At 37.2% G+C, this 25282-nt stretch overlaps 1 protein-coding gene across 4 annotated transcripts in view; it reads left to right on the top strand.

The window, feature by feature from the left end:
- The window catches only part of TTN (titin), a 272326-nt gene that overhangs the window by 82979 nt on the left and 164065 nt on the right, over positions 1–25282 (top strand). Inside the window, exons 71-110 of one of the 4 annotated variants that reach the window (XM_025405602.1) lie at positions 116–403; positions 563–841; positions 935–1213; positions 1322–1600; positions 1713–2000; positions 2152–2439; positions 3017–3298; positions 3556–3834; positions 3955–4236; positions 4389–4667; positions 4770–5057; positions 5249–5527; positions 5622–5900; positions 5999–6277; positions 6413–6700; positions 6841–7128; positions 8454–8735; positions 8960–9238; positions 9651–9932; positions 10049–10327; positions 10839–11126; positions 11235–11513; positions 11627–11905; positions 11998–12276; positions 12873–13160; positions 13300–13587; positions 14359–14649; positions 16406–16693; positions 17262–17354; positions 17477–17762; positions 18852–19032; positions 19240–19329; positions 19429–19696; positions 19799–20059; positions 21544–21753; positions 21962–22039; positions 22140–22166; positions 22595–22654; positions 22977–23060; positions 24623–24697. The exons of the other annotated variants lie outside the window; for them this stretch is intronic. Of the exons in view, the coding sequence (XP_025261387.1) occupies positions 116–403; positions 563–841; positions 935–1213; positions 1322–1600; positions 1713–2000; positions 2152–2439; positions 3017–3298; positions 3556–3834; positions 3955–4236; positions 4389–4667; positions 4770–5057; positions 5249–5527; positions 5622–5900; positions 5999–6277; positions 6413–6700; positions 6841–7128; positions 8454–8735; positions 8960–9238; positions 9651–9932; positions 10049–10327; positions 10839–11126; positions 11235–11513; positions 11627–11905; positions 11998–12276; positions 12873–13160; positions 13300–13587; positions 14359–14649; positions 16406–16693; positions 17262–17354; positions 17477–17762; positions 18852–19032; positions 19240–19329; positions 19429–19696; positions 19799–20059; positions 21544–21753; positions 21962–22039; positions 22140–22166; positions 22595–22654; positions 22977–23060; positions 24623–24697 (9639 nt within the window). The remainder of the gene's footprint in view (positions 1–115; positions 404–562; positions 842–934; positions 1214–1321; positions 1601–1712; positions 2001–2151; positions 2440–3016; positions 3299–3555; positions 3835–3954; positions 4237–4388; positions 4668–4769; positions 5058–5248; positions 5528–5621; positions 5901–5998; positions 6278–6412; positions 6701–6840; positions 7129–8453; positions 8736–8959; positions 9239–9650; positions 9933–10048; positions 10328–10838; positions 11127–11234; positions 11514–11626; positions 11906–11997; positions 12277–12872; positions 13161–13299; positions 13588–14358; positions 14650–16405; positions 16694–17261; positions 17355–17476; positions 17763–18851; positions 19033–19239; positions 19330–19428; positions 19697–19798; positions 20060–21543; positions 21754–21961; positions 22040–22139; positions 22167–22594; positions 22655–22976; positions 23061–24622; positions 24698–25282) is intronic. 4 annotated transcript variants of the gene reach the window in all.

The raw sequence follows: 25282 nt of genomic DNA, 5'->3' as shown, positions 1-25282 counted from the left end.
TTAGTTCTGCTATTTTTCTCTGGTTGCTTATGCAAATTCCTTTTACAAGTTTCCTTCTTTCAAGTCTCTTCTATTCTTTCAAATCATGATGAGTCTCTTACCTTTCCTCACACAGACCGAACAGTTCCTCCCTCTTTCACACGAAGACTGAAAAATACTGGTGGGGTGTTAGGTGCCTCTTGCATCTTGGAATGCAAAGTAGCTGGATCATCACCTATCTCAGTTGCCTGGTTTCATGAAAAAACTAAGATTGTCAGTGGAGCAAAGTACCAGACCACATTTTCAGATAATGTCTGCACATTGCAGTTGAATTCTCTGGATTCATCAGATATGGGCCATTACACATGTGTGGCTGCTAATGTCGCTGGGTCTGATGAATGTCGCGCAGTGCTAACTGTACAAGGTCAGTAGACAGTCCAACTTGTAAGGAATTTCATACAAATTCCTCTTCAGGTGCACATCTGTGTTGACAAACATTCAAAAGTGCTCTAAAGTTTTATTCAAAATTGCAACTCCATTTGAAGCTTACAGGATCTTTCAATTGTTCTCCATGTCTACATAGAACCACCCTCTTTTGTGAAAGAACCTGAACCTTTGGAAGTACTACCAGGGAAAAATGTAACCTTCACAAGTGTTATTAGAGGAACCCCTCCATTCAAAGTCGGCTGGTTCAGAGGTGCCAGAGAACTAGTGAAAGGAGACCAGTGCAACATCTATTTTGAAGACACTGTGGCAGAACTGGAATTATTTAATGTTGACATATCTCACAGTGGGGAATACACCTGTGTGGTTTCTAACAACGCTGGCCAAGCATCTTGCACTACCCGTCTCTTTGTAAAAGGTTTGCTCAAGTGGATTTGCTTTTTCTATTTTCTGTATACTGACATCTTTGTGTTTTTATTGTGTTTAACTGCTGTGCTTTGTCACTTACTAGAACCAGCTGCATTTGTGAAGAGATTAAGTGATCATTCTGTAGAACCAGGGAAGTCCATAATTCTGGAGAGCACCTACACTGGAACACTTCCAATTTCTGTCACTTGGAAAAAGGATGGTTTTAACATAACTACCTCTGAAAAATGTAACATAGTCACAACAGAGAAAACTTGTATCCTGGAAATTCTGAATAGCACAAAAAGAGATGCAGGACAGTATTCCTGCGAGATTGAAAATGAGGCAGGAAGGGATGTTTGTGGAGCTCTGGTATCTACATTAGGTGTGTTGTCTTATTGTCTTTTAAATCATTTGCATTCTTCTAACATGTAGCATAGTTTCTTTGATATTCATTAATTCCAGTTGCTGATTGTGAGCCTTTCTTCCTTAGAACCGCCTTATTTTGTTACGGAACTGGAACCTCTGGAGGCATCAGTTGGAGATTCGGTTTCTTTACAATGCCAAGTTGCTGGGACACCAGAAATTACAGTGTCTTGGTACAAAGGAGACACCAAATTACGGCCAACTCCTGAATACAGGACCTACTTTACAAACAATGTGGCCACGCTTGTTTTTAATAAGGTGAACCTCAATGACAGCGGAGAGTACACATGCAAAGCAGAAAATAGTATAGGAACTGCTTCTTCTAAGACTGTGTTCAGAATTCAAGGTGACGATATTTTACAAATTAAGAAATTCCTTTTTTCCTTAACTCTTGTATCTTTATGGTGAAGTTCTCATTTCATCTCCTAACGCCTTAAGTATTACGTGTCTCCCTACAGAGCGCCAACTTCCACCTTCCTTTGCAAGACAATTAAAGGACATTGAACAAACTGTGGGGTTACCTGTTACACTCACTTGTCGATTAAATGGCTCTGCACCCATCCAAGTGTGCTGGTATAGAGATGGAGTACTTTTAAGAGATGATGAAAATCTACAGACATCGTTTGTAGATAATGTGGCAACTTTAAAAATTTTGCAAACTGACTTGAGTCACTCTGGCCAGTACTCTTGCTCAGCTTCCAACCCACTCGGAACAGCATCTTCTAGTGCTAGACTCACAGCAAGAGGTTTGTTCACATGTCACACTTTTTCTTTGCAAACTGTGACTTCATATTTCATTGTCAAAGTAGAAATGACCAATGGCAAAAAAAAAAAAAACAAAAAAAAACAACAACAACAAAAAAAAACACACACATTGCCTTTCTTCTCATCTTCCAGAACCCAAGAAATCTCCCTTCTTTGACATCAAGCCTGTATCTATAGATGTTATTGCTGGAGAAAGTGCTGATTTTGAGTGTCATGTTACTGGTGCTCAACCAATGCGAATCACTTGGTCAAAAGATAACAAGGAGATCCGTCCTGGAGGAAACTATACAATCACATGTGTGGGAAACACTCCTCATTTGAGAATTCTTAAAGTAGGCAAAGGAGACTCTGGTCAATATACTTGCCAAGCAACCAACGATGTTGGCAAAGACATGTGCTCAGCTCAGCTCAGTGTAAAAGGTATCATTCCATGGCTTTTCACAATATTTGTTCCTTACCATGTTTGCATAATTGTCTTATAAATGTTTCTTTGGTTTTTAAGTGTTTGAGATAAACTAACTGGACATGTTAGAATTTGTGTATTAGTGTTGGAGGTAACATTAATCAAAGTTGTGTTTTCTCTTTATATTGTTCTTCACATTAGTGTATCTCTAAGTGTAATCTTATCAAAAAGTATTGTTTAATTGAAATTTGTTAAATGTCGTTTTAACTGTCTAGTCCATTTTTTAATGCTTTCTTGTTATATGGCATTCTGATTTATCATTACTAAATGTTGATCAAATACATCTATAATACATTAACTTTTATGTTTTAACTTACATAGTCAAACTGAAAAAAGTATCAACTAAATTATTTAAAATGTTATGAGATTATTTAACTTAAAAGATAACTTATTTTACTGCAAAATCCTCAGAAAGTATATTCTTAATAACAAACCAGTTTAAATATAAATTTATGGGATCTTCAGCTACAAAAACAAGCTCTTTTAACATGTATAATAAATATCCCTCACTGACTGTTTTGTTTGGTTTACTAGAACCTCCAAAGTTTGTTAAGAAATTAGAAGCTTCAAAAGTTGCAAAGCAGGGGGAATCCATTCAACTGGAATGTAAAATAAGTGGTTCCCCAGAAATCAAAGTTTCGTGGTTCCGAAATGACAGTGAACTTCATGAAAGTTGGAAATACAACATGTCATTCATTAATTCTGTGGCATTGCTTACCATCAATGAAGCTAGTGCTGAGGACAGCGGGGACTACATTTGTGAGGCTCATAATGGTGTTGGTGACGCCAGCTGCAGCACAGCGTTGACAGTGAAAGGTTAGACACACTAAGCTTCTTCATTTCTTTATTCTCCTCTGATTTGGGCTCTTAGCAAAGTTATGAGCTCCAAAATAAAAGGATAATTAAGGTTATTTTGTTGCAATTCTTCAACAAGTTTTAATGAATTGTCATTTCTTGTGTCAGCATGTATTGTCATATGATCACACCAGTCAGTCTTCAAGGTTCCAGATTTAATTTTTTCTTCCTTTATAGTAAGCAAGTGTTCTCATTGTTTATCTTCTTTTTTCTGGTAGCACCTCCTATTTTCACCCAGAAGCCTTCTCCAGTAGGAGCTCTTAAAGGTTCTGATGTGATTCTACAATGTGAAATTTCGGGAACTCCCCCATTTGAAGTAGTATGGGTTAAAGATCGAAAGCAAGTTAGAAGCAGCAAGAAATTTAAAATCACTTCGAAAAATTTTGATACAAGTCTTCATATCCTTAACCTTGAAGCCTCCGATGTCGGGGAATATCACTGCAAAGCTACTAACGAGGTGGGAAGTGACACGTGTTCTTGCTCTGTCAAGTTCAAAGGTTTGTATACATGGGCACAAAAATATATGCCCCTTACTTCTATCTGTTCTTGCCTAACTAATAACTTGTGTGGCCATGACTCTCACATTTTTTCCTCTAATCACAAATTTCTTTCATCAGAACCTCCACGATTCGTGAAAAAGCTGAGTGACACCTCAACACTTATTGGGGATGCTGTTGAGTTACGGGCCATAGTGGAGGGCTTCCAGCCAATTTCTGTTGTCTGGCTGAAAGATAAAGGTGAAGTCATCAGAGAAAGTGAGAACACCAGGATTTCATTCATTGATAACATTGCAACCCTCCAGCTGGGGAGTCCAGAAGCATCGAATTCTGGAAAATATATATGCCAAATCAAAAACGATGCTGGAATGAGAGAATGCTCTGCAGTCTTGACTGTACTAGGTTAGTAGCAAAGCACAGCCAGAGAAAAAATATCAAGTTAATTGATCCATGATCATTTTCCTCAAATATTCCTCTTATCGAGTAATACAGTGATTGTACTCTTGAGTTTGAAAGGTGACTTTGTTTTCAATGCAAAATACTTCTTCTTTTAGAACCAGCCAGAATCATAGAGAAGCCAGAACCCATGACTGTCACTACTGGAAATCCTTTTGCATTAGAATGTGTAGTGACTGGAACACCCGAACTCTCAGCCAAGTGGTTCAAAGATGGAAGAGAATTGTCTGCAGACAGCAAACATCACATTACATTCATCAATAAAGTAGCTTCCCTCAAAATCCCCTCTGCAGAAATGAGTGACAAAGGGTTATATAGCTTTGAAGTGAAAAACAGTGTTGGCAAAAGTAACTGCACTGTATCTGTCCATGTTTCTGGTGAGTAGAATGAGATTTTTGTGCATTTACAATATTTCCACGGGGTAGAGGGGCACAGAATAAAACTTCTCTTTAAACGCAAAACTACCCTTCCCCACATAGATCGGATTGTGCCTCCTTCCTTCATCCGCAAGCTGAAAGACGTGAATGCCATCCTGGGGGCCTCAATTGTTTTGGAGTGCCGAGTCTCTGGTTCGGCCCCAATTTCAGTTGGCTGGTTTCAGGACGGAAATGAGATTGTTAGTGGGCCCAAATGTCAGTCCAGCTTTTCGGAAAACGTCTGTACTTTGAATCTGAGCTTGTTGGAGCCCTCCGACACAGGCATATACACGTGTGTGGCTGCCAACGTAGCTGGTTCCGACGAGTGCTCAGCAGTCCTGACTGTGCAAGGTCAGTGTGCAGGGAAAAAGCTGCTGCTTCTCTAACACCTCTTTCATGTGGATGTGATGTCTGCGTTCCCTGGAGTTTCTTTATTTTGTCTTCATGTTTAGTCTTAGCTCCCTTTTTTTTAAGGAGCAAAAGCACTTCTCACTTGGATTTCTTTCTTCTCTTAATCTCCCCTTCCACCTTGAAATATCTAGAACCACCATCTTTTGAACAAACCCCCGATTCTGTGGAAGTTTTGCCTGGAATGAGCCTCACGTTCACCAGTGTCATCAGAGGCACCCCTCCTTTCAAGGTCAAGTGGTTTAAAGGCAGCAGGGAACTGGTGCCTGGGGAGTCATGCAACATCTCCCTGGAAGATTTTGTCACAGAACTGGAGTTGTTTGAGGTGCAGCCATTGCAAAGTGGAGACTATTCTTGCCTCGTTACTAATGATGCTGGCAGTGCTTCCTGTACCACACATCTTTTTGTGAAAGGTTTGCTCTTTCCCCCAATATGTGCATCTTTGAAAATTTCTCCTAAGTCTTCATTAGAAGACATGAATTTTACCCTCATGTTTTCTCCCTATAGAACCAGCCACCTTTGTGAAAAGACTGGCTGATTTCAGTGTTGAGACAGGAAGCCCCATAGTTCTCGAGGCCACATACACTGGCACACCTCCAATCTCAGTGAGCTGGATAAAGGACGAGTATCTTCTTTCACAATCTGAGAGATGCAGTATTACTATGACAGAAAAATCTACCATACTGGAAATTCTTGAGAGCACAATAGAGGATTATGCACAGTACAGCTGTCTGATAGAAAATGAGGCCGGTCAAGATATCTGTGAAGCTCTGGTGTCTGTCTTAGGTGTGTTGACAGCTACCTTTTTGTATTGCTCTTTCACTTCAAACATCCTCTTTTACATGGCATGACTGACTGATTGATTACCATCCTTTGTACCATAGAACCACCATACTTCATCGAACCTCTGGAACATGTGGAAGCAGCCATTGGAGAACCTGCAACTTTACGGTGTAAAGTGGATGGAACTCCAGAAATTAGAATTTCTTGGTATAAAGAACACACAAAGCTACGATCAGCTCCTGCATATAAAATGCAATTCAAAAATAACATTGCTTCCTTAGTAATCAACAAAGTGGATCACAGTGATGTGGGAGAGTATTCGTGCAAGGCAGAGAACAGTGTGGGGGCAGTCGCTTCTTCAGCTGTGCTTGTTATCAAAGGTGATGATGGTGTTGTTTAACCTAGTGTGTGTGGACAGATTCATTTTCTTAAAAACATCAAAACTTTCATGGATTGAAATATGTTGTGGATGCTTTCTCACTTGTAAATAAGGATTATCTGTAACTTCTTTACAGAGCGCAAACTTCCACCTTCCTTTGCAAGAAAACTGAAAGACGTTCATGAGACTCTAGGCTTCCCAGTTGCATTTGAATGCCGCATCAATGGCTCAGAACCTCTTCAAGTGTCTTGGTACAAGGATGGGGTTCTTTTGAAAGATGATGCTAATTTGCAGACATCTTTTGTTCATAATGTAGCAACTCTTCAGATTTTACAAACTGACCAGAGCCACGTAGGGCAGTATAATTGCTCTGCTTCTAATCCTCTTGGGACTGCTTCATCCAGTGCCAAGCTCATTCTCTCAGGTGAGTAACTCACATTACCCTCTTCACTGTAAAGCAGCTTCACTGCTCCAGGCCACCAAAAGGCTGGCGCCATTTAGTTTCTGCTGTGTATATGAGAGCATGGAAATCAAAATCACCATGTTGGTCTTCATTCTTTTCAGAGCATGAAGTGCCTCCTTTCTTTGATCTAAAACCTGTATCAGTAGATCTTGCTCTTGGAGAAAGTGGTACTTTTAAATGTCATGTAACTGGGACTGCACCAATCAAAATCACTTGGGCCAAAGATAACCGAGAGATACGCCCTGGAGGCAACTACAAGATGACTTTGGTAGAAAATACTGCCACTCTGACAGTTCTCAAAGTAGGCAAAGGCGATGCCGGGCAGTACACCTGCTATGCAAGCAACGTCGCTGGAAAAGACTCTTGTTCTGCTCAGCTGGGTGTACAAGGTACTTGTTAGAGTGAAGGAGCAAGATCTCTTTTACATTTTCAGTATCTTAAAATATAGGAGGGTGGGTGTGCTTGAGAGAGGGCTACGTTTAGGACCAGGGTCTAGTGATTAAAATGGATCAAGTGGATCAAGGACCTTCCAAATGGAGACAAGTATTTTTTTATTACTTTAAAAAAATTTTTTTTAAACTAGGAAAACATGGACCAAAAGTCCATTTTAAGAGATTAAAAATAGAGACTAGAGAGAGACAACCAAAACTCTACAAAATTGCGAGAAAATCCTAGTTTGAAAGGCATTATCATAGGAGAAAAAAGCGAAGTTATTGCAAATGACTTGTTTTCCACAGTACTTAGTAAATGAATGGATTTTGTCCGTCTAAGGCATAGCAAAACTCCAAACTATCAAGCCCTTCAAGGAGAATTCAGATGAGAATGATAAGTTCAACTTACTTTCCTCCACGAGCCCCACTTAAATAATAGTGGAGGTCAGCTGCTGAGGAGTAGGTAGATCAGTATCTGCTATTATGGAAGGCAGTCATGTGTTTCTGCCACATGTTTATAGCTGCTAGTGTTAGCAATTAAATAGTTTACTCAATGGACTGCTAGTCGAGTCCATTAGAGTATTTTTAAGGGTTTTTATGGTGGTGGTGGTTTATAAATATCTTGAAATTAAAATATAATTAGATTTAGCAGCCCATTTGCTCTATGACATATAGCTAATCATTTTCACTTCCCTATGCCTGAATTTTTTGCTTCAGTTAATGAGGAAAGCATTACTCTTGCACACTTCAGAGGAAAATTATGAAGGTTGAAGAAATATCCATTTAACACCTATAAGAGGAAAATGGCATTTTAAAAATATTAGGATATCTGACCCATTTTGCCATTCTGGCTCTTCATGCTATGTAACTGATAGCATTGCAGCCTTAGGAAATAGTTCTCCACTGGTTCACATACAGGACAGTAACGAAACTCTCATTCCCCGTGGACCTCAGAGGGCTTCCACTGACAGATACATGCTATTATCTCTGATCTTGGCACTAGAGAAGGGACTCTTTTGCTGGGAGAGGACGGCACATTAGAGAGTAACGTCTTTTTCTCCTTCCTTTAGTAATAATACTTGATGTGGATGCTTACAAAAACAAGCGTATTTTATTTTAGAAATTTTCTATTTAGGTTTCATTTAACTCTTCTTCCTTGAACTGCATAAATTTGTTTTCCAGAGCTAAAGACCTCTCTAGCAAAGATTATTTTTTCCACCTCATCTTGAATTATATGCATCTTTTCCATCCCTTACCCTTTGTGTTTCCTTTTGTGTCCACAGAACCACCCAGGTTCATTAAGAAGCTAGAACCTTCAAGAATTGTGAAACAGGATGAATTTACAAGGTATGAATGCAAAATCGGCGGGTCTCCAGAAATCAAAGTTTTATGGTACAAGGACGAGACTGAAATTCAAGAGAGCAGTAAATTCAGAATGTCATTCGTTGACTCCGTGGCTGTGCTGGAAATGCACAATCTCAGTGTTGAAGACAGTGGAGACTACACCTGTGAGGCCCACAATGCAGCCGGCAGTGCCAGCAGCAGCACGTCCTTAAAAGTTAAAGGTCAGAGTTCTCCCCACCTGTGTATTTTTCACATTAGCCTCCTCTTTAATTGTCTTCTTAACTCCCTGTTTGACTCTCCAACGATGTTTTAAAATTGGGAAAGGACACAGTAAAGAATTGAAAGTGTTTTCTTCACTCTATCTCCGATGGAGTGGAAGACTGATTCTTACTTTTAACTATATACTTACATAATACATCCGTATCTTCCTTTTTTCCAATTTTAGAACCACCCATTTTCCGCAAAAAGCCTCATCCTGTCGAGACACTGAAAGGAGCTGATGTTCACCTTGAATGTGAGCTTCAGGGCACACCCCCATTTCATGTTTCTTGGCATAAAGACAAGAGAGAACTTAGGAGCGGCAAGAAGTACAAGATAATGTCTGAGAACTTCCTTACCAGTATCCACATCCTGAATGTTGATGCTGCAGACATTGGGGAATATCAGTGTAAAGCCACAAACGATGTGGGGAGTGACACTTGCGTTGGTTCCATCACTCTCAAAGGTTAGATGGACTGCATTCTCTTCTGCTCACTACTTCCCTTCTAATTGTAATAGTCTGTTGCCCCCTTCACCCTAGCTCAGTCTTATCACTAACAGCCTATTCCACTTTCCCTTTGTTTCCTTTCCAAGTCCTTTTCTGTTGAGTCTGCATCCCGTTTCTAAATCCTACTAAATATCCTTTTAGATAATGTTGTCATTAGGTTTTGATTGGATTAAGGAAGCTGGAGTAGATGAGATATTCAACTTTCCTACTGAATATAAACTTTAATGTGTCCCTGCTCGCATCGACCAAAAATGCCTCTTAAATGGAAATGATACATTATTACTAGTTTGATTCTTGGCATTCATGATTTGAGCAAAATGCTGTCAGTCCCACACATTTTAAAACCCAGGCTTTCCTCTTTCTTCATCAGCACCACCAAGCTTTGTGAAGAAGCTCAGTGACATTTCTACTGTCGTTGGTGAAGAAGTTCAGCTGCAGACTATCATTGAAGGCGCTGAGCCCATTTCAGTGGTGTGGTTCAAAGATAAGGGGGAAGTCGTTAGAGAAAGTGACAACGTATGGATTTCTTATTCAGAAAACATTGCAACCTTACAATTTTCAAGAGTGGAACCAGCCAGTGCTGGAAAATACACTTGTCAGATCAAAAATGATGCTGGGATGCAAGAGTGCTTCGCCATGCTATCCATTCTCGGTTAGTACGAAGATGATGTTATCACAGATACAAGGCACACACTCACCAGGATCTGTGTTTTCTTTAGTTTTTCAATTTGAATTTAAAATATGGGTATCTTTTACATTTCATTCCAGAGCCTGCAACAATTGTAGAAAAGCCAGAATCCATAAAAGTTACCACAGGAGACACCTGTACCTTGGAGTGTACAGTAACTGGCACCCCTGAACTCAGTACTAAGTGGTTTAAGGATGGAAAAGAACTAACAAGTGACAACAAATACAAAATAAGCTTCTTCAACAAAGTATCTGGCCTTAAGATCATCAAGGTGGCACCGAGTGACAGTGGGGTATACAGTTTTGAGGTGCAGAACCCTGTTGGTAAAGACAGCTGCACAGCTTCAGTGCAGGTTTCAGGTTGGTTGATTTCTTGGGCTTTTCCTTCATCATTATAATAATGTATTTCCTGATTTTCATAAATGTATATGGGTTGTTCCATCTTCTATAGGATAGCATGAGTCTTACATCTTCTGAATCAGCAAATTCAGAGGCAATACCATCTGTAGAATTAGAAGAAAACCACATTCTAAAGTTATATCCCTTTCTTTTTGAGGAATTTCCAAAATGATGATAGGAATGAAAAATAGTGTCTGGATAAGGTTAAAGCAGTCTTCCTTTATGCTGAAATAATTCACCACATAATGCTTCACGGCAAAGAGAGAATAAAATCCCTAGCAAGTCAACCATCACTTTCTGCCCACTGATTCTCCAAGCTTTTGATAGTGTGAAGCCATAGAGGATTTTTTAATACCCTCACAAAAGAGCCAAATGGATCTAGGGATATTCCATCAAGAAGACAGCTCTCTCTTCAAGTCATTTTATAATTGTTGTCCTTTGTTTTTGCTTTTTTTTTTTGTATCACATTCAGATCGAACCGTTCCTCCTTCATTCACAAGAAAATTGAAAGAGACAAATGGTCTATCCGGTTCCTCAGTTGTAATGGAGTGTAAAGTCTATGGGTCACCTCCAATCTCTGTCTCCTGGTTCCATGAAGGAAATGAGATCAGCAGTGGAAGGAAATACCAGACCACTCTGACAGATAATACTTGTGCTTTAACTGTGAACATGCTGGAAGAATCAGACAGTGGTGACTACACATGTATAGCTACTAATATGGCTGGTTCTGATGAATGTAGTGCTCCTTTGACTGTGAGAGGTCAGTTTACAAAACAGTAAAATGAATTGCATTTCACAGTTTATTAAGCATGTTTGTCATAACAATTCACAAATCTAAACCTTTTCTGATATATGCTTTTGTGTTTAGAACCACCATCTTTTGTTCAGAAACCTGAACCCATGGATGTTTTAACTGGGACCAATGTAACTTTCACCAGTATCGTAAAAGGAACACCTCCTTTCAGTGTTAGCTGGTTCAAGGGTAGCAGTGAAGTAGTACCAGGGGATAGATGCAACGTGTCCTTGGAGGATTCAGTTGCTGAACTGGAGTTGTTCGATGTAGATACATCACAAAGTGGAGAATATACTTGCATAGTTAGCAATGAAGCTGGCAAGGCTTCTTGTACAACACATCTCTACATAAAAGGTTTGTCAGACTGCTCTTCTAGATTTATATGGTTAGTAATTAGATGTGTCTATGTCTCTATGTATATGTGTTTGATATTTTCAATTGATATATTTTCAATTTGGTCACTTTAGCCCCAGCCAAATTTGTGAAGAGGCTGAATGATTACAGCATAGAGAAAGGAAAACCCCTGATCCTAGAGGGTACATTCACTGGAACTCCTCCCATTTTGGTTGTCTGGAAGAAAAATGGCATAAATGTAACTCCTTCTCAGAGGTGTAATATAACTACGACTGAAAAATCGGCAATCCTGGAAATTCCAAGTAGCACAGTAGAGGATGCAGGACAATACAACTGCTACATTGAAAATGCTTCTGGAAAAGATTCCTGTTCAGCACAAATACTCATACTAGGTTTGTCATGATTGCACATTCTTACCTTTGTATGCAATCGATGATCTGGCCCATCTCCTTCATCACTGATTGATTATCTCTCTTGGCTGCAGAACCACCGTATTTTGTCAAGCAGCTGGAGCCGGTTAAGGTGTCTGTTGGAGATTCTGCCTCTCTACAATGCCAGCTTGCTGGAACCCCTGAAATTGGGGTATCCTGGTATAAAGGAGATACAAAATTGAGACCCACTACGACCTACAAAATGCATTTTAGGAATAATGTTGCTACACTGGTTTTCAACCAGGTTGATATTAATGATAGTGGAGAATATATCTGCAAAGCTGAAAACAGCGTAGGAGAAGTTTCTGCATCAACTTTCCTTACCGTTCAAGGTGATGGCAATATTTTTAAAGTGAACGAATTTGTGTTTCTTTTGAACAAGATTTAAAATGTCTGGGGAGGCCTTGTTTTTAGGAAAATCTTTCCAAAGTCTTAATATTCTGCTTAAGTAATCCTATTTACAGTTAGTGGCTTATCTTTTTCTGTGGATTTTACAGAGAGAGATAATATGACTAAATCTTTAATTGGAAGGATTATGCAATCATTTGCTTCTATAATTAAATCTTTTTTAAAAGTGATCATATATTTTTTAATTCCACCCCATAAGTATCTCATGCAAATTGTTAGAAGGCAGTCTTTAAAATTACAGGAATCTGCTGCTTGCCCAGAGACATGCCTTCAGCCAACCAATTGCTTTACTGGTTTTCAGATTGGTTTGCACCTACTGTGCATAAGGGTTGGTCTCAGAGTGATACTTTTGCTCCAGAAATCTATATGCTTTTCTTTATCTCCAAGTTAATTCAAGAGACGTTAATAATTCCTGACTTTTAAAAGAAATCACATATATACATGCATTTTGTATATATATAATTGTGAGAAGAGCATTTAGTAAATTAAAGTGTTTGTTACTTTTATTCTATTCCTACAGAACAAAAACTTCCACCATCATTTTCTCGACAATTGAGAGATGTTCAAGAAACAGTTGGACTGCCAGTTGTTTTTGATTGTGCCATAAGTGGATCAGAACCTATCTCTGTGTCTTGGTATAAAGATGGCAAGCCATTGAAAGACAGCCCAAATGTACAAACATCATTTTTAGACAATACAGCCACACTCAATATTTTTAAAACTGACCGGAGCCTTGCAGGCCAGTATTCTTGCACAGCTACAAACCCTATAGGCTCTGCTTCTTCTAGTGCCCGGCTCATTCTTACAGGTTTGTGGATTCTTAAACTTTTCTTTCTATAATTAAAGTATTGTAATCAAATGTGACATTAGGGAGAAATTTCTGTTTCAGTAAACTGACACGGTCCAGATACTGAGCCTGAAACCTTGTCTTTCTGCTCTACTATTAGAGGGGAAGAACCCACCATTCTTTGATATCCGTCTTGCCCCTGTGGATGCTGTGGTGGGAGAAAGTGCTGACTTTGAGTGCCACGTCACAGGCACACAACCGATAAAGGTCAGCTGGGCCAAAGACAACAGAGAGATACGAAGTGGTGGAAACTACCAGATTAGTTATCTGGAAAACAGCGCCCACCTGACAGTCCTCAAAGTAGACAAAGGAGATTCTGGACAATATACCTGCTATGCTGTGAATGAAGTGGGGAAAGACTCGTGCACAGCTCAGCTGAATATAAAAGGTATCATTTATTTTATAAGTGATCCCACAAAAGTGTAATTTTGTAGTATATCCTGAAGGTGTAGTTTTTATGATGATGAATGCAATTTAGGACATTTTTAAACAAATGAAAAGAAAACGTTTACGAGGAAATAAGTTTATCTAGAGAATAAGTCATTTTTTAAATCTGTATTTCTTTCTTTTCTCGAGACAGGGTCTCACTCTGTCACCCAGGCTGGAGTACAGTGGCATGATCTCTGCTCGCTGCAACCTCTGCCTCCTGGGTTCAAGTGATTCTCATGCCTCAGCCTCCTGAGTAGGTGGGATTACAGGCACCCACTACCATGCCCAACTAATTTCTGTAATTTTTGGTAGAAACGGGGTTTCACCATGTTGGCCAGGTTGGTCTGGAGCTCCTGACATCAAGTGATCTGCCCGCCTTGGCCTCCCAAAGTGCTGGGATTACAGGCATGAGCTACCACACCCAGCTTATAATCTACATTTCTAAAACTTTATATATTCCATATGATACTGAGATTACCCCCTTTTTACAAATTTGTGATTCTGTAAATGGCCATAAGTTATTTCTTATCACCCACCTTGTAAGTCAAAGAACAGTTTAGAATAAGCTGGTAGAAGGAGACTGAAATGTTTAGGAACATACACTGATATAGTGTATTTAGTTGGTTAGCCTTGATTTTTAACTAAAAATATGAGATTTTTTCCTTGAAAAGCTTCATATTAGTAATCTGCTTCTGGATTCTACTTCATATATCCTTGCAATTTCTTACAGAGCGGCTCATCCCACCAAGTTTCACTAAAAAACTCTCAGAGACAGTAGAAGAAACAGAAGGGAATTCTTTTAAACTTGAGGGACGTGTGGCTGGTTCCCAACCTATAACTGTTGCCTGGTACAAAAATAATATAGAGATACAACCAACTTCTAACTGTGAAATAACATTCAAGAACAACACGTTAGTGCTGCAAGTCAGGAAAGCAGGCATGAACGACGCGGGTTTGTACACATGCAAAGTGTCCAATGATGCAGGCTCTGCTCTGTGCACATCTTCAATTGTCATCAAAGGTGAGTTATCCTCACAGCCCCAACCTGTTGTTTTTCTTCACTGCCTGTTATATAGCCATGTGCATTTCTTATGATATCTTGACCATGTAAGTTATAACAAATATAAATACACATTATTTAACTGTGTATTTATCACTCCACATGTTTACCAAAAATATAAATTATTGTAATTTAATTATGTGTCTTCCCAAAGGAGGTGTCATTTAATGGACTAGTATATTAGGTTTCTATATCATATCCCCAAATTCCCTTAAGTAGTTAGAAGTTTCAGCATACTCTGAAATGTGTGCATACGTGACACATATGTTTTTATGAAGTACATTTGTTTTTAATTTTTTCTAATGTTCATCACCAAATATCACACTTACTTGACTATTATTGAGTTATACATTATATCACAGTCTGAAACTTTCTCCTTTCTAAGTGTATTTCTAAAGGATTATTGTTTAATGTATATTGCCCAAAGCTTTGGACCTGCAAACAAATATTAATCCCAGACAAAAGGGTAACATTTGCCCAAAAAGAAAAATAATGGGTAGAAAACATTGCATATCATTATGGAAGATGTATTTAAATACACAATCATAGCTTGAGACAATGAAATAGACTATGTTGTTTAAGGATATCTTTATCTGTTTCTCTTCACTGTAATGGCTTCCAGTAATTACAACATAGCTTCATCAAAATCACATTAAAAACTAAACTCTTAGAGCAGCTTGGAATTGATTACCAACTCTTATGATCTGCTTGATTATCTCACGGTGTACAGATAGTAAGTTATTATTAATAGACTGATATTTCTCATAAGTAAATATCACTGAGTTGTCTTAAAATTCCAATTTCATCACTCATTTAATGGAATTTAGATGCATTTAGTTTTAAAACACATTTAATAAAATGAAAAACATATACTTAGCAGTGGCTTATATTCATGATTTACATTCATGATCGTTTTACCACGGCAGATAAATGCTTTCTATAGAATTCTGAAGCTATTTGTAAAATTTTTTAAAGGGTAGACATCAGAAGTTTTAATCTTTGCAATAACAAAAAAAAATGGCCTTATTCTTTCTAGGTACAGGTCTCAGAACCATTGAACAAAATCATTATATACTACTGAGTTGTACATGGCCTTCCTATCATGTTACTCATCGAGTCTTCATCACTGGTCTTCAGTTAAACACTGAACTTCAACTCCTAATTCCTTTGGGCTAAGATTGGATTTTAAACGCTACTGTGGCTCCATTTAATAGCTAAAGATGAACATCAGAGAAAATCACATATAAATATGTGGGCTCATGTATTACTCAGATGCTAGCTTTCTTTCCTAGAGGGTAGCAATCACTGCTGCTGGAGATAAGCAGAATTCCCAAATAAGCCCTTCATTTTCAGGGTTCAGCAAAAACGCAGCTGTACACAGGTTTGAGAGAATTAATAGTGTGCTACATGGTAAAGAAGTTTATAGTAACTGCCAGTGTCTGCAGTGCTTAGTCAGGACACAGATGCTGGGGCAATTTGTGGGCAGCATGTCATGTGTTCTTTGCTTGTTTTTAAACCTTTATCGTTTTTTAAAATCCAACAAATTTAAACTACTGTCTTTAGAGAGGAATAAACCAGACACATAATTCTGTTCTACTACAGCAACCAGTGTTACCTGTTAGAGGCAAAACTGGTTTTCTCTTTATTTGTTTCTCTTGTGGAATTTAATACTTTTTTTGCCTTTATGTTCCTCATGAAAATACCTTTTCAATTCCAGAACCTAAGAAGCCACCTGTATTTGATCAGCATCTTACTCCAGTAACAGTGAGTGAAGGAGAATACGTGCAGCTCAGCTGCCATGTCCAGGGATCTGAGCCAATTAGGATCCAGTGGTTGAAGGCTGGCAGGGAAATAAAGCCTTCAGACAGATGCAGCTTCAGCTTTGCTAGTAGGACAGCTGTACTGGAACTCAGAGATGTGGCTAAAGCAGATTCGGGAGATTATGTGTGTAAAGCTTCAAATGTGGCTGGAAGTGACACTACCAAATCAAAAGTGACCATTAAAGGTACAGACACCTCAAAAGTATTATGCAGTTCAAGCCAGCCACCACTCATGTTTATTTGCTTATTACAATTTCACTAGAAATGGAATCAGATTTTTAGAAATATCAGTTGTTGCTCATCTGCAATTTGTAGGCTCCTTATTTTAATTGAAATATTAGATAATTTAACAGAAACAATGTCAATACAAAGTATCTGAAATTATTACAAGTTTACCACTCTTCTTGAACCTCTTTTCACCATATCCAGTAAGAATTAATTAATGCAGTTCCAAAAATGATGCTATAATAATGTGATAGAAAGTAGGCTGGTGTGATACACCTGGAAAAAATAAAACCAGGTCTAAAAATATTGACACTACTAACATGATTATAGTTCAACCTTTGATAGCTATCATTAGCATAAATGTCTGAGAAGCTGCTTTATCTTCTGTAACCCACCGTTACATAGGAAGAGAATTCTGCAGTACTTACTTATCACACTGCCAACCTCCTAAGGCTTATTTTAAAAAGGGGGATATTTATTACAATTCTGAGGTGATTGTAGTAACAAAACATGTAAACGTTTTTTCAGACAAACCAGCTGTGGCCCCAGCAGCCAAGAAAGCTGCAGTAGATGGAAGACTCTTTTTTGTGTCAGAACCTCAGAGTATCAGAGTCGTAGAAAGTAAGTGTACTTCATGAGAAGTACATCTTCATCTATCTGGTACCTTTTACTTATGATTTAATTTTGGAAGGACTGATTTTAGAAAATTAAATTTTTATTCATTTGTCTTCATTATTCCTTAGAAACCACTGCAACCTTCATTGCAAAAGTTGGAGGTGACCCAGTCCCAAATGTTAAATGGACAAAAGGGAAGTGGAGACAGCTGAACCAAGGAGGTCGTGTTTTCATCCACCAAAAAGGCGATGAAGCAAAACTGGAGATTAGAGACACCACAAAAACTGATTCTGGGTTATACCGATGCGTGGCATTTAACAAACATGGTGAAATTGAAAGTAACGTTAACTTACAGGTGGATGAAAGGAAGAAACAAGAGAAAATTGAAGGCGATCTTAGAGCAATGCTGAAAAAGTGAGTTCAATAAAAACCACAAATTGTACAGTCAGCCCTCGGTGTAAGCGGGTTCCGCATCCACAGTCAACCAGCCCCAGTGGAAAGTTTTAAAGAACAAAAATTTTAAAAATACAAATAAACAATACAGCATAACAACCATTTACACAGCACTTACATTGTGTTAGATATTATAAGTAATCTAGAGATGAAGTATACAGGAGGATGTGCATAGGTTACATGCAAATACTATGCCATTTTACATCAGGGACTTCAGCATCTAGCCACAGGCCTCTTGAAGCCAATCTCCTGTGCATTCAGAGGGACAACTGGAATGTCCCATTCACAAAAGGAATCTCTCAAAAGGCATGGGCCATCCATCTCATGATTCAGATTGTTAAAAAACATAGGCATATAGACATTTTAACAGAAGCAGATAAGCAAAAACATCTGGGTGTTCTTGTTTCATTAGAATCAATTTCTGAATGTAAGAGAAAGTTTTAAGAATGAGGTGAATGTCTATTAAGATTTTTAAACAAAAAGAAATGCCCTAAAGAAACCCTAGTATTGTCTGTGCCTAGGTATGAAATTTTTGTTTCTATATATAATTTATTATGTTATGAATGGTTCTCTAAAACAACTGTTTTAAACATTTTCCATAATTATCATCCATTTCAATATGGTTTATTTTTCAACATAATTATTGAATTAAATCCACACTCAATTCCCATAAATCTTTTCCATGAGATGTATACTATTCTATTATTAAAGTTTTCCATTGCTATTATTATTTTTTCTGATATTATAATTCATTAACTAGGCTCTTTGGTTATGAAGTTTACAGAAATACTTCTATTACTCTTTCCTTTCTTCAAATTTTTGATCCAATGTCTATATTTTATAACAATGGTCCTAATCCATCTGATTTTAATCCACTCCATCTCCAAACCCACGTTTTAAAATTATTTCACAGCTAACATGGTAAAATTAATATTTATTGAATAAAGAACAAGAAAACCTTAATGAAGTACATAATCTTTGAATGATGATAGATAATTAAAAATAAATAGAAGACAGGTGATTTATCCTTACTTTTTAAATTTTATTTAGGACTCCAATCTTAAAGAAAGCTGGGGAAGAAGAGGAAATTGATATCATGGAACTTCTCAAAAATGTTGATCCTAAAGAATATGAAAAATATGCCCGCATGTATGGAATCACTGACTTCCGAGGTCTTCTTCAAGCATTTGAACTGCTCAAGCAAAGCCAAGAAGAAGAGACACATAGACTGGTATGCTCCTTCATATATAGCATCATCCGAAAAAAGTCACATTTAAAACATCTCACACATTCCCTTTGAATTACCAGAATCCTATAGTTATATGACATCATTTAATATGACCTAACCAGCATCCAGAATGGAAGTTGAATATAGTCATGCATCCTCTAAATCAAATTTTGTTTCATATGTAATACCTATCATTTTTGTTCTTCTCAGGAAATTGAAGAAATAGAGAGGTCAGAGAAGGACGAAAAGGAATTTGAGGAACTTGTATCATTTATTCAGCAAAGACTGTCACAGACAGAGGTAAAAAGAATTATGCTGATAATAAAATGAACAAGTTAGGATTGAGTATTATTATAAGGGAAGGAGTAACAACTGTGTTTTAATTCTTTATTCTCCTAGCCTGTCACTCTGATCAAGGACATCGAAAATCAGACAGTTTTGAAAGATAATGATGCTGTCTTTGAAATTGACATTAAAATTAATTATCCAGAAATCAAGCTTTCATGGTACAAAGGAACTCAAAAACTGGAACCCAGTGATAAATTTGAAATAAGCATCGATGGTGACCGACATACACTCAGAGTCAAAAACTGTCAACTTAAAGACCAGGGCAATTATCGATTGGTTTGTGGCCCACACATCGCTAGCGCTAAACTAACCGTAATTGGTAAGTTAGAAAAGGCTTATGAAATACTTGTGAGATTTAAATTACTGTTGAGCACATCTGCGTGTGATACTGAACAAAATGTGTGTTGTATCACATGAACAGAGCCTGCGTGGGAACGGCATCTTCAGGATGTGACTCTGAAAGAAGGCCAGACTTGCACCATGACATGCCAGTTTTCTGTACCAAATGTAAAATCTGAATGGTTCAGAAATGGCAGAATCCTTAAACCCCAAGGTAGACATAAAACAGAAGTGGAACACAAAGTCCACAAATTGACCATTGCAGATGTTCGAGCAGAAGACCAGGGTCAGTACACCTGCAAATATGAAGACCTTGAAACTTCCGCAGAACTCAGAATCGAAGGTGCGTGAAACACTGTGGAGTCCTTGTGGTACAGCATAGGCCAATGGCAAATGTTGTGCAGGACGCCTGCAGCCCTGCCTTTAGATACACATCAAAGTGGTCATGTGTTCTTATTTCCCAACACACGTTCTCATAGTATCCACTCACATCTCAAAGTTCATACAGAAGCACATGGGAAATATTCAAATGAGTGTCAATTCTTTTGCGTCATTCTTTTAGATTTTAATCTAGTCTAAGACATAATCTTTAACAGTAATTTCTGTCTAAAGTCTAAATTTCATGATTCTCATATCTAGGATTGTAGAAAGAAATCTAGGAAAGGACGAGATCTCATAGCTGTAAATCTGGAGGATCTTGGTTAGGAATTGATATTTTGTTTATAGGACATAGTCTGACTTTCTCTGTACAAAATTATGTAGATAAAATTAACATGTCATGTGCGATTAGCAATTATTTTTCAAAAAATATTTATTTCATTTTCAGATCATGTTTCAACCTTCTGAATCTCTGAAATTAAGTGAAATCTCAGAATTTAGGAGCAACAACATTCATTTCCTAATTGATTATATGCATTTTCCAAAGACACCCTCAAACTGTATTGAGAAAAATTTTGGTTATAATAGCATCTGCTTTCAGCTATTGGTGCCCATTTGTATTTGCTGAAACACAAATATATGACATTCGATTTACATAAACATATCAACTTTTCTGGCTTACCTTACAATGAATATCAGTGACTGGTTGTATTTTAAATGATTTTCAAAGTAAAGGTCCAGCTGCGAGTACTAATTATTTTTTAAATAATTGATATTTTTAATATAATTATTTAGTAAATAGAACTCACCAGAGTACTGTGATTTCTAAGATTTTATGGTACTGTTATACGCATAAGACCCTCCCCTCCATCCTCTTCTAGAAAACACTCCTGCCATCCACACAGATCCTTTATTTGTGCCCCTATGTACTTAGCAGATTTCCGAACTCTAAAATTTTTTTGGGAAATTTAGAAGTGCAGATTTCCTATTGAGTTTGAAATTATTTTACAAGAAAAGTTATACATATTAGATAAACAAGTCTAGATCCTGAGTAACAGAAATCATTTTATCGAGGCAAGAAAGAATTTCACAGAGGAATAAGTAACAGAGTACAATTAAGTTTGTGTACCCTAACACTTTTAAAACTTAATTTGACTTTGGGTCATAAGCTCTCTTTAATATGTCCTTTATGTAAATATTTTAAGGACTCACAATAATTTCTTTACACTTTGCTACATTCGTCCGGCAGGAATACACTTAAGAATTGGGATACTTTTTTGTTAGTGATGCAAAGAAGTGTGCATTTCTTTTCATTTTGGATTTTTGAACTTTTCTTGCTATTTTATAACTGGGTACAAAGATGGAGATTTTAAGTATCTGAGGCAAAAGCAAGTAAAAGAAATTCCTCTCTATATAACCTAGCTTTGAACTCTCTTTGTACTTAAACAGCTGAACCAATTCAGTTTACAAAGCGTATACAGAACATTGTGGTGAGTGAGCATCAGTCTGCCACCTTCGAGTGTGAAGTGTCCTTTGATGACGCCATTGTAACATGGTACAAAGGACCAACAGAACTGACAGAGAGCCAGAAGTACAACTTCAGGAATGACGGTCGCTGCCATTATATGACCATCCACAACGTGACCCCAGACGATGAAGGTGATTTCATTGACAGTTTTCCAGTGAATGTATAATTGAAGGCTCATCTGTTTTCTGTATTTCTACCCTGTATGCGCTCATGCTCTAATTCTATCTAGAATGCTTTTTTAGAAAAGACAAGTGTAAATAAACACATACATATATTGAAGTAAAGAAGTGTTATTTGCAACATATCAGAAAACAAAAGTTGGATGATTTTTCTCCCTAGGTGTCTACTCGGTCATCGCTCGGCTGGAGCCAAGAGGTGAAGCAAGAAGCACGGCAGAGTTATACCTAACGACGAAAGGTGAGGGAGCGCCATCTGAAAGCCACCCTGCCATCTTTGAAACACGTAGCCTACCTATACCATTCTCAACACAAAAATATCATTTTTTTTTATTTTGCAGAAATCAAACTTGAGCTAAAGCCTCCTGGTAAGTTGTTTTGTAAAAATCAATCCTTGCTTACAATAAATTCAGCATAATTTTGTAAATCACAGAAGCCAAACTAAAACGTATAAGATATCTTTCTCTTTTGGATAAAATATTTTTCAATAAAAGTGTTATTCAGTCAAATTACTTTCAGTCAAATAATAAAATGTTAAACTTTGTGAGTATGGCAAATCAGAGATAATAAGGTCTCACTCAGCTGATGCTAGAATCATGCCAAATAGAATGGCCACAGAATGAAACAAATTTTGACAGCAAACAAAACTTACCTATGTGGCTGCATACAAAAGAATACTAATACTATTTTGTCTGTATATTAGATTCTTCCATTAGATATGCCTGACATATCTTAGGGTCTAATAAATAGCTTGTTCTCAGTCTCTCTATGCTTATCATTACATGTCCCTTTCCAGATATTCCTGACTCCAGAGTTCCAATCCCAACCATGCCTATTAGAGCAGTACCACCAGAAGGTAAGACCCCGAACCTCAGCATCTGAGCTTGCAGCAGCAATATTCTAGCACTACGAATCTGTACAAAACTTTATACCAACGCCCAAACTGCAGCAGAGTCAGAACAAACCCTTCCATGTTGTATTCTTCAGTGAGCAATTAGAAATTAAAGTAAAAAAAAAGTAGTTCCAGTAATAAACAGATGCTACTTTTATTTGTTCTGATTGATGAATTGGTACTATAATACCTTTGAAGTACTGAAAGAAATGCATGAGACTATTCATTATATTTTACGCAAAATAGGAAACTAAAACATGTTACTAACGGCATTTATTTTCTTCAGAAATCCCTCCTGTTGTCGCTCCTCCTATCCCCCTTTTGCTACCAACACCCGAAGAAAAGAAACCACCAGCAAAACGTATTGAAGGTATTATACCTCATCTACCTAGACGTCGAAATAAGAATTTCACTCTGCTGACCCGAAAAATGTTGCTTAATACAACACATTGGCCCTCTAGTGGTCAAGAGGTGGAATTGCCTTTCAAAATGTAAATTATTTTCTCAAAGTATTAGCTAACTAAATGTGTAAGTCATGTGCTTAAAACTCTGAAAATCATCAAACAAAATACTATGTTGCTATTAAAATATTTTATTTTAATGGAATTACTGAAACATTAATGTAGAATTAATTTTATGTTTCGTATTTTCTTAACTACTAAGTATAACAAAAAGAATAATGGAACCAATTTCTAGTGCAGCTTATGGAAATAAACCATAGTAGTTTACAGTTAAATTGCAAATTATAGCTTGTGATTCTTCTCAATTTGTAGTATTAACTACTCTTTAAATTTTACTATTTTGTCACAAAAAATATGATTTAGAATACTTATGAAATATTTGACTTCTTTTGTACCTAAGGCATGATCTCACCAATAAAGAAATCTTAAGCGTTCCAAGGAATTGCTCCTCTCACATATTCAGCAGAGAAATTGTACTATTTGTGTCCCAAAGTTTCTCAACTAAATTAGACAACAGATTTCCTGGGACTTTCTGGAGTTACAGGGAGTTCAGAAATGCTGTCAGAATTCTCCCAGCATGGTCAGAAAAAAATTCTGTGTGTCAAAATCACACTTTTCTATAGCTAAGTCACTACTACTGTAGTAGATTCAAGGGGTGGACATGGTAGGCCCTTAACATCCACTACAATTGGCATTAAAAGTTTGACCTATTTTTCAAGCCAGTCTTAGAGGAAATTCAGTTAGAAACTTCCAATTTTGTGACTAATGCAGCCTCATTAACAAAGAGAAGCATTTTTATGATTCATACCAACATAAACATTTTATCGAGCTGTGAGAACAGGGAGGAACAAGAATCAACAATCATAAATTGGACTTCCATTTCTATTTCTGTTATCAAAAATAATAACTTATATTAATGAATGATTTGTTCTTTGACTGGTAGTATCAACATGGCTAAGTTTGAGAACTCACTGTGAAACTTGAGAAGTTAAATAATGTTTTAAAAATTAAAAGAGAGTGTTCTTTATTCATGAATATGAGAGGCCATAATCAAGTATGATTAGGAAATGTGGTTAAGGTATAACAGCAGCACAACAAAGGACTTTAAACCCACTTGTTACTCTTCCTCCTAACATATTTGTGTTCATCCCTAAGTGAAACAAGGATGAAAATGTGTACTTTTCTATTTATGATATCACTTAGATTCACACCCAATGTTCTGAAAACTTTAACTCTCAGCAGACACAAAATCAGTGAAGATGTAAGATCACAGTACATTTTCTATATCCCTCCAAAACAATGTTTTTGCATCTAGTCCTAGATCTTTCCAAAACAAATATCTTGTAGTAATGTGCAGAAGCTCACTACTATCAACATTTGGAAAAATAAAATGTTTCAATGAAATTCCTAGTTTCCTGAAAGCATTTTAGTTACTTATACCAGAAATCTTTTTATTCTTATTTTTTTTTAGTTACCAAAAAGGCTGTGAAGAAAGATGCCAAAAAAGTTGTTGCAAAGCCCAAAGAAGAGGTGACACCACGTGAAGGTATTATAATTAATGAAAAAGCAGTCTTAATACTTTTTTCTTGGCTAAAACTTTTAAATCCTAAATAGTGGAGGGTGAAGGAAGGGTAAGAATTTGCAATCACAAAATGGTACCTCTCCCTTCACTCACTTTCACCCTCTTTGACTCAGTCCTCACTCTCTCTTTCTCAACTTCCTTTTTTCTCCCTTTTCTCTTTCCTGTCCTCCTGAGCCCCTGGGAACCAATGACACCAGTGTATTCTGGTTTTTTCTGGATGATAATTTAAAGAAGGTCTTGCCCGGAAGTCCAACAGCTATTCTTTTTTTTTCTTTTTTATTTTATTGTAAATTGACGATTTACTATTGTGTATATATTTACGGGGTACAAAGTGATGTTATGATCTGTGAATACAATATGGAATAATTAAATCAAGCCAATTAACATATCCATCACCTCAAATACTTAACATTTTTGTGGTGAGAATATTTGAAATTTACTCTTCAGCGAATTTGAAATGTACAATACACTATTATTAACTATATTCACCACTCTGTACAACAGATCTCAAGAAAAGCCATATTTCTCCTGTCTAGCTAAGATTTTGTA

This window comes from Theropithecus gelada, chromosome 12 (genome assembly GCF_003255815.1).
Source record: "Theropithecus gelada isolate Dixy chromosome 12, Tgel_1.0, whole genome shotgun sequence".
Lineage (NCBI taxonomy): Eukaryota > Metazoa > Chordata > Mammalia > Primates > Cercopithecidae > Theropithecus > Theropithecus gelada.
Note: the sequence above shows the minus strand (reverse complement) of the source record. Positions and strands in the feature narration are given on the sequence as shown.